Raw genomic sequence first — 13,302 nt, 5'->3', positions numbered from 1 at the left:
TGGATTAAATGAAGCTAGGATAGAACAGGTGAACGTAATTAATCAAACCCAGTTTGGAATACAAAGTAGACTGGAAGCTCCACTAGTTTTGTGTGGGACCATTAGCAAATTTTTTGAGAAATAATAGAAAGAAAACAGTGCAAAGCAAATGATTGGCTGAAGATATTCAACCCATCCACGATTTGGATTAAATGAAGCTAGGATAGAACAAGTTGAATATAATTAATCAAACCCAGTTTGGAATACAAAGTAGACTGGAAGCTCCACTGACGTTTTGTGTGGGGCCATTAGCAAAGTTTTTGAGAAATAATAGAAAGAAAACAGTGCCAAGCGTTTGAGAAATAAATAAAAACAAAAAAAAAAACTGGCAAAAGCCGCTCCGTATCAGAGCCAGGTTTCGATCCTGGGACCTGTGGGTTATGGGCCCACCACGCTTCCGCTGCGCCACTCTGATGGTTGGAGAATGCCTCAACCTCAAAATATTATATCATGAATATTATGAGAGCGTACTCCTTCATTTCCTAGTTCATTTTGGAGGCCAAAAAAACTCACCAGTAAGAATTAACAAGTAGGACCAGAAATGGATCCCATCGACCCATTACCTGATCCACTCCGACACGAGACCAATGGGTTTAGGTTGGATTCAAATATGAGACCCCCTTAAAATACCGGCTTGCCTCTTGGTTTGCAAATTTTGAATCAACCGATGCATCAAAAATGCTTGGGTCTAATTCGGTCGTCATCATTTACCCATCCCGACCTGATCCGAAACCCATTTATATGCCTCTGCCTCTTCCTCTTTGGGCCTGTGCCCTGTGGATGCTGTATTTTTCTGACCTCTCGTTGGTAAAATGGAAATCTATAGACATGGATCTGCATGAACGTCATTGCACTTTTTGAAGCATTTTATATGTTTCGAAGATGGTTCCAAGTATTCTTAGACTTATGTTTCCTGCCACTCCTCAAATTTCATTAAGACAATCCAAGTATTATTGGACTTAGGTTTCCTCTCACTCCTCCCGCCTTTCACTAGAAAGTCTCAACCCCATGTTTGACCTGATAATTAGAGAAAACAATGGAAGAAAATCCATCAGCAACCCAACTGCACCCTCCTTTGGGTCAAATACATGCTTCAAATCAATATTTTGTTTGATGCATCACAGCTTGAACAAAAGCGGCAATGCACGTAAATAATATGCTGAGTTGATAGTTCTCACCAAAACCACATCATTTGCATCAGAGTGCAATCAAGATTAGGGATGGCAAATGGATAAGATCGGTCATAAACGGATCAGATCATAAACGGATCGGATCAGAAAAGGATCAACCCAAACCCGACCTGTTTATTAAACGGATCAAAAATTCAAACTTGAACTCGACCTGTTTATTAAACAAGTAACCCGACCCGATCCGTTTAACCTGTTTATTAAATAGGTCAAATTAGATTAAACGGATTAAACAGATTAAACAAATCAAATTAAATAGATCAGAAATATATTAAACAGATTTTAAACAGATTAAACAGATCTTAAATGAATTAAACAGATTAAACAGATCGGATTAAATGTATCAGAAATAAGTTAAACAGGTTAAATGGATTATCTGACTCAACCCAATCTAAATATTAAATGGATTAGATATCTAAAATCCATATCCGACCCACTTATTAAACGGATTAAACGGATCGATCCGTTTATGACCCGAACCCGTTTAGCCTAAATCCAAACCTATTTATGACGGATCAAATACGGATTGGATTGATGGGTCAGATCATATTTTGTCAGCCCTAATCAAGATTAACGAAGCCTTCATCCAAAACATTAAAAGTTGGAAAGTATGTAGAAAACCAAGCACTAAATAGAAGAATAAAAGGTAATAATCACCTTGATATGATCCAGAGATTTATAGTTTCTCTGATAGAGTTTGTGTAAAATAGATACGTTATAACTGTAGATACACCCAATAGAATTCTGGAAGTTGCAACAGAATAATTTTTAGTGTTGAGAAGCATGAATGAGACACCATGAAGAAGCTCAAACAACTAGCTGATTACAAACATCCACCACTTGTACAGGCCAAAGCCATAAATTATAGCGATCACAGCAACCCTGACGGGATAAAATTTAAATCTGCTCAACAAAAATAGGAAACAAAATGGTTAATATTGTTCTGATATAAAGGGATGAATGACCACATGCTGAACACATTAAACTAACAAACATCTAAAAATGATCAGGCGTAGTCTGTTAGATTTCATTCACTGCAAAGGGGAAGAAAATAACAAAAACAGGAAACAGCAATTCTGCATAGAAATAGATTTATTATTGGCTTTGTTTTGATGCTCGAAAAACTAGGAAAAGATTTGGAAACTGGAAAGTCCAAATCTAGGAAATATAGATAAGATCATCTTTCAAGCTAGAAAAATCAACCACCATTTAGTTTTCATTTACTCTCCTGCTTTCAAGCAGAACTTTCAAGACCACTTCATTCTTCAACCATTCTTAGCCACTAAAAATAACACAACCAATGCTGAACTATGTGAAATTATGGGTCTCATATTCCATCCTTTATTTGATCAAGAAAGCTGTCTAAATCAGCTTCATATTGTGGAGAAATTTTAAAAGACTAGCATGGTCATGACCTTCATGTTCAGAGAATATTCTAACTTGGAGTCACTGTATTAATAAACAATCAATAAGGATTTCTTTGCTCTTGCAGACAGTAAACATTGAATTGTTATTTTTTTTTTTTAAATAAAAAAAAAACAAGGTTCTTGCTGTCCTCAATTTACCAAATCTAACATAAATAACCTGCAGGTCGCCCAGCACAGCATGCCATGTTATGCTGAAACCAATACACAGGCATATGCGTACATACATACATGATACATACATGCAGCACATATGCATGCCCCACGCAAGCACAAGTCCAGCACAGTACAATGAGGCAGGCACAGACTGAAACTTAACAACCTTGATGGTAATGTGTTTCACCATAAGGAGGACTGTCCAATCAAGACGAGGAGGATTCCGTAGCAGAACTCAAATTTGGAAGGGTTACTATGCTTGAGGAAATAGCTATGCCTGGCTTTACATCTGATGTGAACCATCTCACATACAGCCCAACAAAAAGCTACTCTAATGCAATTTGACAACAGCCAGTTCAGAGGTAGACTTGTTCACCATTGTTTATAGCCAACAATTAGTTCTCACTCTAATAATCAGTAGATAAGGAAACATATTTAGGGCCTGTTTTGCAACATTCCTGAACCAGTGGGGTAGGTAGAGAAGAGCGCATGGAGGTAAGTAGGATGGGAGGTAGAGGGAGATAATTGTTGTGGGGAAAGCAAAAGGGGGCTGGGGGGATCCAAAACAGGCCCTCAAAAGAATAAATAGGAAGTAAGACCTTTTTTTAATGATTCTACAATGAATGTATGAATGATTCTACAATGAATAAATAGAAAGTAAGAGTTCTCTCTGAATGATTCTACAATGAATGCAAACCACTTTCCCCTGAAGTACTTCCATAGATAATGTTCCTCACCATTACCGCATCCCTAGGATCCATGATACACAATACCCACCACCATTTAGTTTTAAGTTTAAGCCAGAAATCAGTCTGTTTTTAGTGTGGGATTCATTGCACCCTTTGTGCTCCCTCCATCCAAGTATCTTAGGTCCACTTATCTGTGCTACCATTTCTGCATGTAACTGCATTTTCCACCTTAAAAACCCTGCATGCCTACCCAAAAGAATCTGTCCAGAGAAGAAATTATGGATATCCAACCAACAAAAAGTATTGGAGATAAAAATACTTGGTTTTCTTTGTTAGCAGTCTTAAAATAGTATTTCAATGCTCCTTGTAAAACAAGAAAACTTAAATGCTACATTATTTTTGGTCCCTAGCAACCAGAAGCTTCTAAGGGATTCCATAAACTCAAAGTTATCTTTGAATCCACTTGTGATAGGATAGACATGATTGCTATGTTAAAAGGAACAACTTTGGGTCCGAAATGAATTGCACAGAGCCCTCTATGTAGAGTTTATAATGCTGTTGATAGCACATTTGGACCCTCACTCTTAAGCATTGATGAACAAGACATGAATTTGCTCCAGATTTTTGAAAAAAAAAAATAGTAGTAATAGTAGTAGTACTAGTAGTTGATAGCAAATATGGACCTTCACTCTTAAGCATTAATAGACAAGACATGAATTTAGCTCCAGTTTTTGAACTGTAAAATGTTGTAGTAGTAGTACTAGTAATAGTAATAGATGCTTAAATAATCATTCCAACACTGAACTGGTTCAAGCAGACTCCCAACAGACACAACTTGCACTAAGATTGGATAAGGTCCTGATTTCTTAGATGAATTGTTAGGATTTGACGCCTTGAGATTCATCCCACATTGAGCCCACAGCGAGGTTCGCGGCGAAAAACAGAGTCCAACGAGACCAAGATCACCCGAAACGGAGCTCGGATGAAAGAGATACAAGCTTTTGAAGTCGGCACGAGAATCGAGGCGGCGGAGGACAGCCGGCGACCGGCGGCAGCGGCGCGGCCGCAGGCGGCGGCACGCGGGACGCGCGACCCAGGCCCGCGCGGGACGCGCGACCCAGGCCCGCGGCTTAAGCGGGCGCCCGGCCCAGGCGCGCGGGCCGGCCCATGCCAGCGGCATGCTGGCCTCCCTTGCCCCGGTCCACCGTGGACCGGGCGGTCCACGGTGGGGCCTGTGGACCGCGTGGGCGTTTTCCACGCGTTTCTCGCGGTCCACGGCACTATTCCGTGGATCGGAGCGCGATCTAAGGGCCCAGGGGGCTCTCGGTCTTGTTCCGACGGTCTGGGACGTGATTTGGGTTTATTAAGGAGTCCTAATCATGATCTAAGTCGTGATTAAGGTTATAAAAGGCCCTGTACACAGAGAACAGGGTGTGTGGTTGGTTTTCTCGCCGCCGTACGAACCCGAGAAAAGAGAGAGAGGCGAAAGCGTTGCTGTGAGAGAAGGAGCAGGGCTCCTGGACAGCGGTCGCCAGGCTCTTCAGGGGTTCAGGGGGGTCTCCAAGAGAGAGAGAGAGCTTTTGTGAGGGGAACTTCAGGTGAGAGAAAATTGGGTGTACAAGGATTGAGGGTGAGGTCTCCTCTTGTAAAATTTCTTTTTCATAGTGAAGTTTGCATGCCCCGTGGAGGCGAGCCCTTTTGTGGCTGATCCATGTATTTTGATTATTTTTTCTTTTTGTTTTGTTTCTTCTTTCTTCCTGCTGCATCGCGTAGTACTGGAAAGATCTTGGGAGGTGGTGTCCTGGCCAAACATCCACCCAACAAGTGGTATCAGAGCAAGACGGTACAAGGACGCAGATTGCAGTGGTGGTGAGCAAGACTGAAGATGGAGAAAACAGGAACAATCAAGATGGAGATCAACAAGTTCGATGGTAAGAGCAATTTCTCCTTGTGGCAGGCAAGGGTGAAGGACGTGCTAATCCAACAGGAGTTGATCGATGCTCTCTTGTGCGATGAGAAGCCGACCACCATGGAGGTGCGGGATTGAAAACGGCTACAGATGCAGATGGTGAGTACCATCCGCATGTATCTGGCGGATGAGGTGGTGATCCATGTGCTGAGCGAGACTTCCCCGACGGTGCTGTGGTCGAAGCTCGAGGAGTTGTACATGGCGAAATCTCTCACCAACACACTTTTCCTTTGGAGGCAGTTTTACCAACTGCGGATGACTGAGGGACAGAGCGTGCAGGAGCATTTGAGCCACTTCCAGAAGATCCTCACCGACCTTCTCAGCGTTGGCGAGAACGTTGAGGAGAAGACCAGGGCGCTGGTTTTGCTGGCGTCGCTTCCCCCTTCGTACGAGTCCTTGGTGACTGCTCTTCTAGTGGGGAAGAGCACTATCAAGATGGACGAGGTCACCGCGGCGATACTCCAGAACGAGGTTCTCAGGAGGGAGAACCCAGCTTCGAGCTCAGGTGACGATAGCTCAGCTTTGGTGGCTTCTGGAGGTGCAGGAGGCGGTAGACGGAGCGACAGGAGATCGCAACGAGGGCGGTCCAAGTCCAGGAGGGACTTGAGCAAAACCAGGTGTTACCGGTGTGAGGAGTTGGGGCATTTAGCCAGAGATTGCCCTCAACTGAAAAATCGGACGGTGGCTGCTGTAGCGACGGCCGGCAGCGATTCAGATGGAGATGTCCTGGAGATATCTGACGAGGTATCTACTTTTTTCCAGCAGTGGATATTAGATTCTGCATGCCCCTATCATGTGTGTTGCAGAGAGGAGCAGCTTGACTCCTTGGAGAACAGTGAGGGCACTGTATATCTGCCGAATGGATCGAGCTGTGCGATCAGAGGCATTGGGACGGTCAGCTGGAGGACACATGACGGTGCAGTGAGGAGATTGGGGGAGGTCCGATACATATCCGATTTCAGGCAGAATCTTATCTCACTTAGCAGACTGGATTCGAGAGGCTACAGGATGGTAGCCGGTGGAGGAATCCTGAAGGTGCTACGCGGCGATAGGATTGTGCTGGAGGGGAAGAAGGGGAGCAGAGGACATTATTACCTGGCAGGGAGCCCAGAGCGAGGTGGAGCTTCGGGAGCCAGGTGGAGCCCAGAGCGAGGTGGAGCTCCAGGAGGCGGATCGGGCACGAGACAGGAGACTCGGGAGGACGAGAGGCGACGTCGCAAGGTAAGATTCCTATTGCCGCAGGATGATGCCCCGAGCAGGTCTCAGGTCAGGAGGAGCACAGCATACGACGGAGATGGGATCGAGCAGCCTAGTTCGACTTCCATGTTTGCCCATCCATGATCAGCAGGCGATTGCCCCAGGGCATGGGGGCGAGGAGATCCAGAAGCTCTCGGAGTTTGGAGGAGGCCGAATATCGAGTCGAGGTGGAGATTGTTAAGATTTGACACCTCGAGATTCAGCCCACAGCGAGGTTCGCGGCGAAAAACGGAGTCCAACGAGACCAAGATCACCCGAAACGGAGCTCGGATGGAGGAGATACGAGCTTTTGAAGTCGGCACGAGAATCGAGGCGGCGGAGGACCGCTGGCCCTGCTGGCCCCCTTGCCCCGGTCCACCGTGGACCGGGCGGTCCACGGCGGGGCCTGTGGACCGCGTGGGCATTTCCCACGCGTTTCTCGCGGTCCACGGCACTATTCCGTGAACCGGAGCGCGATCTAAGGGTCCAGGGGGCTCCCGGTCTTGATCCGACGGTCTGGGACGTGATTTGGGTTGATTAAGGAGTCCTAATCATGATCTAAGTCGTGATTAAGGTTATAAAAGGCCCTGTACACAGAGAACAGGGTGTGTGGTTGGTTTTCTCGCCGCCGTACGAACCCGAGAAGAGAGAGAGAGGCGGAAGCGTTGCTGTGAGAGGAGCAGGGCTCCTAGACAGCGGTCGCCAGGCTCTTCAGGGGTTCAGGGGGGTCTCCAAGAGAGAGAGAGCTTTTGTGAGGGGAACTTCAGGTGAGAGAAAATTGGGTGTACAAGGGTTGAAGGTAAGGTCTCCTCTTGTAAAATTTTTTTTTCATCGTGAAGTTTGCATGCCCCGTGGAGGCGAGCCCTTTTGTGGCTAATCCACGTATTTTGATTGTTTTTCTTTTTGTTTTATTTCTTCTTTCTTCCTGCTGCATCGCGTGGTACTGGAAAGATCTTGGGAGGTGGTGTCCTGGCCAGACATCCACCCAACATGAACTTCTAGAAAAAAGCTACTCAAACAATCAGCCAAGCAGGATTGTTCTATAAAAGCTTCTGGCCTCTCAACTCTCTAAGAACATGGTCCATTCCTACATGTTCCTTCTAAGATCTCCCAGTTAATTCCACTCATATTCAAGATGGTATGGAGCCATAGAAAAGCAATGTTTTTCAAGATAAATGAGCCTTTTAAAGATAATTGAGGAAAGATAAATGAGCCTTTTAAAAATAATTGAGCCCATCAGCCCTCTGATAAGTCTATAATTTATGTGGAGTATGATTTCTGAATTCTGATGAAGACCTATTCACTGAAGGTGCTGCCTTAGGTTTGAAAACATTGATGTAACTACTCAAAATAACTATATTTTAGTCAGATGCTGTTCTTTCTAATACTTTCTATAGTTTTCCCTGTCTGCTTCTAGATTAATAGACTTTGGAGAAGCCCATGTGCATATGACACATTCTGATGGTTACAGTTTTCTCATAGTTTATCATGAAGTCAATATCAAAGCAGCATGACGAATGTAATAGGATGATTATGGGCATGTTCAGATTCTTATGAAGGTGCCCGTGCCACTTCTTTTCCTTTCTTTCACCTATTAGAACTACAAGATGTTCTGAATATGAATGAACTATAGACCTACAGATGAATCAACATGATCCTTTCCAGGATTCTTCTGGACAAGCTTAAGGACAGACTGGGTTCTCTATATGTTCAACTTAAGGACTTCCCTATTCCTGGTTCCAAAACTGATACTTATCTCAATGGTCATAAGTATCTAATGATTAACTACATTTATAACATTCTTGCAATTAAACTCTTAATTCAAATGTAAACATAAATCAAAAGCATATATAATCAATGATTATTCAATTTTCTTAAAATAATAGCAACCCGTAGTGTCTTAGTGTGATTCAAAACCAAATGGAGTTGCATACAGCTGAAGGATTTACTTCTTCTGGTCACCGTCTCAGTATTACATAATGTGTGTGTGTGTGTTATTGATACCTGAAAATGAAAACATATGATACTTGCACAGTAACTTTACATGTAAAGATAAAGCATAGAAACAATCTGATTAAACCATATACTATACAAACTAAAAGAAGCTGCCTGTATTTATTTCTGAAATAACTGCAGTGTAGCTCACAGTACACAATCCAATTTTGTAATTTAATTTCCCATCTATTCTTTAGGATTTAAGAAATGATTCACCTCCCCAATGCCCCCCCCCCCCCCACTCCCCCCAACCAAGAAAAAGGTGCTTTTCACCGAAAGAGACCACGTTTATGTATCAGTAGATTTTAAAATAGTTATAATGTCATGAACTGATACTATCTTAGGTTGCTAATGTACAGAGTTGGATCAAAATAAGTTGTTAATTCCAATCTTCTAAAGTTGTGTGAAAAGCAGCATATATGTGCTCCTAGGTAGCAATCATGTCTCACCTTTTGCACCACTAAAACTTTAATTCCAGCATTTGGAGCTGTCTCTTGAGTTTCTCACCTCATATTGCTTAGAAAATCTATACGGAACGAAAAAAAAAAAAGACCCAATAGTTCATCTTGAATGTAGTGTAGCGGGTGGTTTTGACAATCTTTTTAAACAATGTCTTATAATTAGCCAACAGTGCTCATAGGTGTGAACAATATCCCAAAGTTTTGCTCTGTGACTTTAGTTGGAGCCTCTGGTTCTGTCTTTTGAATTTCTTCCCTCATACTGTTTATGAAAGGTATCTGTGCCTTATTTCCAATATGAGGGATCTAATCAACAGGTGATAATGTAACTTCAGGAATTCTACATTTTTATGTTCTGCAGTAAAGATAGTGATAAAAAATTAAGATTTTTGGAGTTTTCCTACAGATGCATCAACTGATCCTAATATGCAACAATCCTTTTTCCCCCATTTTTTGGAACATCTTAGGGGCTGGAATCATCCAACAATTTATTAGAAAGAACAAGAGTCACAAAAATGGACAAGTCCATTGGTAAGATAGAACATTGTGATTTGATTTAAGCTTCAGAAGCACCTAAGTTAGCTGAAATTTAGTCTTTATGCATTTTAAGATGTCTAAATGAAGACTGACGATTTGGAATCTCAGTCAATGTGCTCTGAAATACATCTATATGCTAATAATATCAATGCCATTCATTGTATGTTCACTTGATCTACAAATAAGCAACCTCAAAAACCCATAAGTTTTAGTTTATGTCTTATAGATATTATAAATTATGATCAGCAGTGTAAATCTTCCACTTAAAAAGGATCATTGCTGATCTCATTCAGTAAGGAAAGAATAATCTGGCACAATTAAACATGTGCATGCATATAAGTCTTTTCCTGGATTGTTTTTTCACCTGAACAACTTCATAATCAAGAAAACCATGCATCTCTCTCACCCCCCCAAAATTTTCAGGATTTGCTGAATAATAATTTGACCATGATGATGGAGCCTTTTCCCAGCTATCTATGGCTGGATTGATGAATCCTTCACCAGCAATACCTCCTTTTATGGGCCATCTCCGGTGTTGCTGAGAGCTATCTCAAATCCTGGCAACATCTATTTAGCGAACAATGACTGCTCTAAATACAACGAGGTGAATCATTCTCTAAATTCAAAGCTTTTATTCATAAGGCTCTTGATTGGAATTTCATATCAAGAAATTCCATATATCCAACTTCAAACCCAAAAGTTTTCTTTATAATCAATTTATCAAACAAAAAGATGCTGTTAGAATTTATTAAAGTCCAAACTTCTTTTACTAAACAAATCACACATTAGAATTTCGGATTGAAACTTTTATGTTCAATATAAGGTTTTTTTTATTTTTTTTATTTTTTGGCTGTGTCTGGTTAGGTGATGACACTCTAAACCTCCACAATCCCTTAAAAAGAACTAAAAACAAAATTCTTCGCATAAAGACTCAAACTTTAGCTGAAATTCCTCGACAAACAGAGCGAGAGAAAAACGGAGAGACCGGGAGAGACCAAACCTGAAAGCATCCGGGTCCACATTAGAGTGCGTCCCTCTCCGGGCCGGCAACGGAGTGAACCACTGCGAGAAGTCCCGATCGAAGAACTCCCAGTCGGGCAGGAGGATACCGCCGATCCCCAGGAGGCCCAAGAAGTAGGTGGCCATCATCTTCTTGAAGGAGAAGGTCCAGGCCCCGACAACGATCACCACCGCCGCCAGCGCCACCAGGCACGCTTGCAGCGCCCCGTCCCTCCCCATCGTCCCCGCCCCTCCAACGAAACCGTAACCCTAACCCTAGCAGCGGAGCGGAGCGGAGCGAAGGAGATGAGCGTGGAGCACGAGGAGTTCGTGAGGGAAGGACTCCTTCCATGGCCACCGCTTTTCTCAGCCTTCATCAAAGCTCCCCAACTGCCCACCTTCCCGAGCCCAGCCGGTAGGAAATTAAACACACGCCACGTGGCAGCTGGAGAAAGCCCCGGCGCTTAGGTTTCGTGAATTGTGTTTTTTGGTGATCGGTTTCGTGACCGGTTTGAGGGGAAAAGACTTCTTTAGTTGGACGACCACAGAAAGAATTATGATCGTTATCATCTGCTATATATATATATATTACGATTTTTTTTGAAAAAAAAATGATAATGAGATGTTTATCTAAATTATTTAAATATTTTTTAAATTTATATTTTTTTTAATTTATTTTTTGATGAATATTTTTGAAACATGTCCCATCATGAGATCGGTCCGTCTATAAAAATTTTATCCGGTCCGAGGACGGTCTGTGTGGATCCCATTTCCGCGTATCCAGTGGTGTCGTTCAGGTTGTCAACGACGGAGACTAAGTGGACACGTGTATGGAGAACACGGAGGGAATTGGACGCGGTGGAATTTTTTGTGGGAGCTCTCGTACGTGATCTACTATGTACATGGGACACAGTTGGCCGTTGGGTTGCGACGGATCAAATAAACAACGGGCGGGGGACTCGTTGATTTTTTGGGTTAAAATGGACGCATTGCTAAAATATACCGCATCTTCTGCTGGTGAGCAGTCATTAGCAAACAAGCCGGCATATTTAAGGAAACAGAAAAACGTTACAGTCATAAACAATGAGATGATAAATTAATATATATTTTATTTTTGCACGGATATTTTTTAAAATAATCTATTATTTAAAATTTTATTTATTAATTTTTGTTAGATATTTCTTATTGTTCCTTTGCTGATTGTTGTAAAAAATTTCTAAGTACGGTGACTTGTATGTCAACATATGTGATAGGGAGAAGAATTAATAAAAATTAATAAACTCTCGTAATCAAATAGTGTTTAGAAGGGAATCAAAGAGGATTGGGATGACGAGGTGGTAGGGTAGGCACCAAGAGTTAGTATTGGAGATATTGGAGAAGGAGGTTAATATGGACTAGAATGGGCCCAAGGGATCAGAGTCATCTAAGGATGAAGTGACAAAAAAACTAAGAAATATATTATTTTTTTTTTCTTCTCATACACTTCTAACTATCACTATATATAAATAGTATTGAAAGCATTTTTAATTTGTATCACACCCCTTGAATTCTGTAGCACGGTATTTATATAATTAATTAATTAATATCCTCATGAATTTTGTGCCCAAATAAGATATTAAATATTATCATTAGGAGGAAAGTTAGCACACTCATTTTTGACCAATTGACAAACGTGTGAATCCCATCAATATGGTCTCGGTGCCGAGTAAAAAGTCTTATTTTATTAACGTCACACAATATGGATAAAGCATATCTACCAAAAATTAGAGCACTTATCGAAACTTTGATCAAAACTACTCTACCTTATTCTCTCTCATCCTTTCTCTCTCCTCTCACGACTTGTTTGGATCACGAGATTTGAAAAGAAAGATATAAGAGAGAGTAAGAATTCCTCATTTGTTTATCTGTTTACTTGTTTGTTGATAGATATATATACACGCGCGCGCGCGCACAGTGGAGAATGAGGGATTATTTTAAGAATGAAGAAAATAATATCCAACAATGTGCTGGATGAGAGATTATTATTCCAAAGTTTAGAATCTCTCATTTGAATAGTTAAATAAAGAGAAACTAAGGTGATAAAACATTTATCTATTCTTTTGTTTCTTTACAGAAGCAGAGAGATTCAAAGAGAAGAACATTATTTTTTTTTTTCTCTTTTCATTATTATGCCCAAAGATCTCTTGTTCTTAAACCCCAACCTTTCTTTCACTTGGAATAAAAGTCATGCCCAAAATCCCATTCCCTCTGACTTACACTCCTCTTTAAACCCCCTTCGCCCCAAAGGTTATCATTTTCTCCTCTTTGGTCTTGTAACCTAAAATATGAAAGAAAAATTCTTTGTGCCCTATTGACAGTGTAAAAAATTCGATGTAGAGTACACCGTTTCATCCGATTGATCCACATAGTCATCATTTTTCAATGTATATTTAATGTCAGTAGATTGATTTTTTTGTTTAAAAATTTTATATGATGAAAATATTTTTTCTCTTTGAAAAAAATTATAACATCCTATAATGTATTATAGTCCAGGATGTCATAACATAGAAGAATATTTTTATCTAATCACTTTTCAAAATGTATTTATTGTCTGCATATTGATTTTTTCGTTTG

At 41.4% G+C, this 13,302-nt stretch overlaps 1 protein-coding gene and 1 non-coding gene across 2 annotated transcripts; both read right to left on the bottom strand.

The window, feature by feature from the left end:
• Positions 1-382: 382 nt before the first annotated feature.
• On the bottom strand, positions 383-454 carry TRNAM-CAU (transfer RNA methionine (anticodon CAU)). The gene has a single exon. It is a non-coding gene; the product is annotated as a tRNA-Met (tRNA).
• Positions 455-1,858: 1,404 nt separating this feature from the next.
• LOC105041607 (signal peptidase complex-like protein DTM1) lies at positions 1,859-11,136 on the bottom strand. Its single transcript, XM_010918566.3, has 2 exons — positions 10,691-11,136; positions 1,859-2,129 (listed from the first exon to the last, which is right to left on the bottom strand). Exons 1-2 carry the CDS (start codon positions 10,927-10,929, stop codon positions 2,042-2,044), a joined length of 327 nt encoding a protein of 108 aa, XP_010916868.2. The 5' UTR covers positions 10,930-11,136; the 3' UTR covers positions 1,859-2,041.
• Positions 11,137-13,302: the final 2,166 nt, after the last annotated feature.

The sequence above is a fragment of the Elaeis guineensis genome, chromosome 3 (genome assembly GCF_000442705.2).
Source record: "Elaeis guineensis isolate ETL-2024a chromosome 3, EG11, whole genome shotgun sequence".
NCBI lineage: Eukaryota > Viridiplantae > Streptophyta > Magnoliopsida > Arecales > Arecaceae > Elaeis > Elaeis guineensis.
The sequence above is the reverse complement of the archived record's forward strand: the minus strand, read 5'-3'. Positions and strand labels throughout refer to the sequence as shown.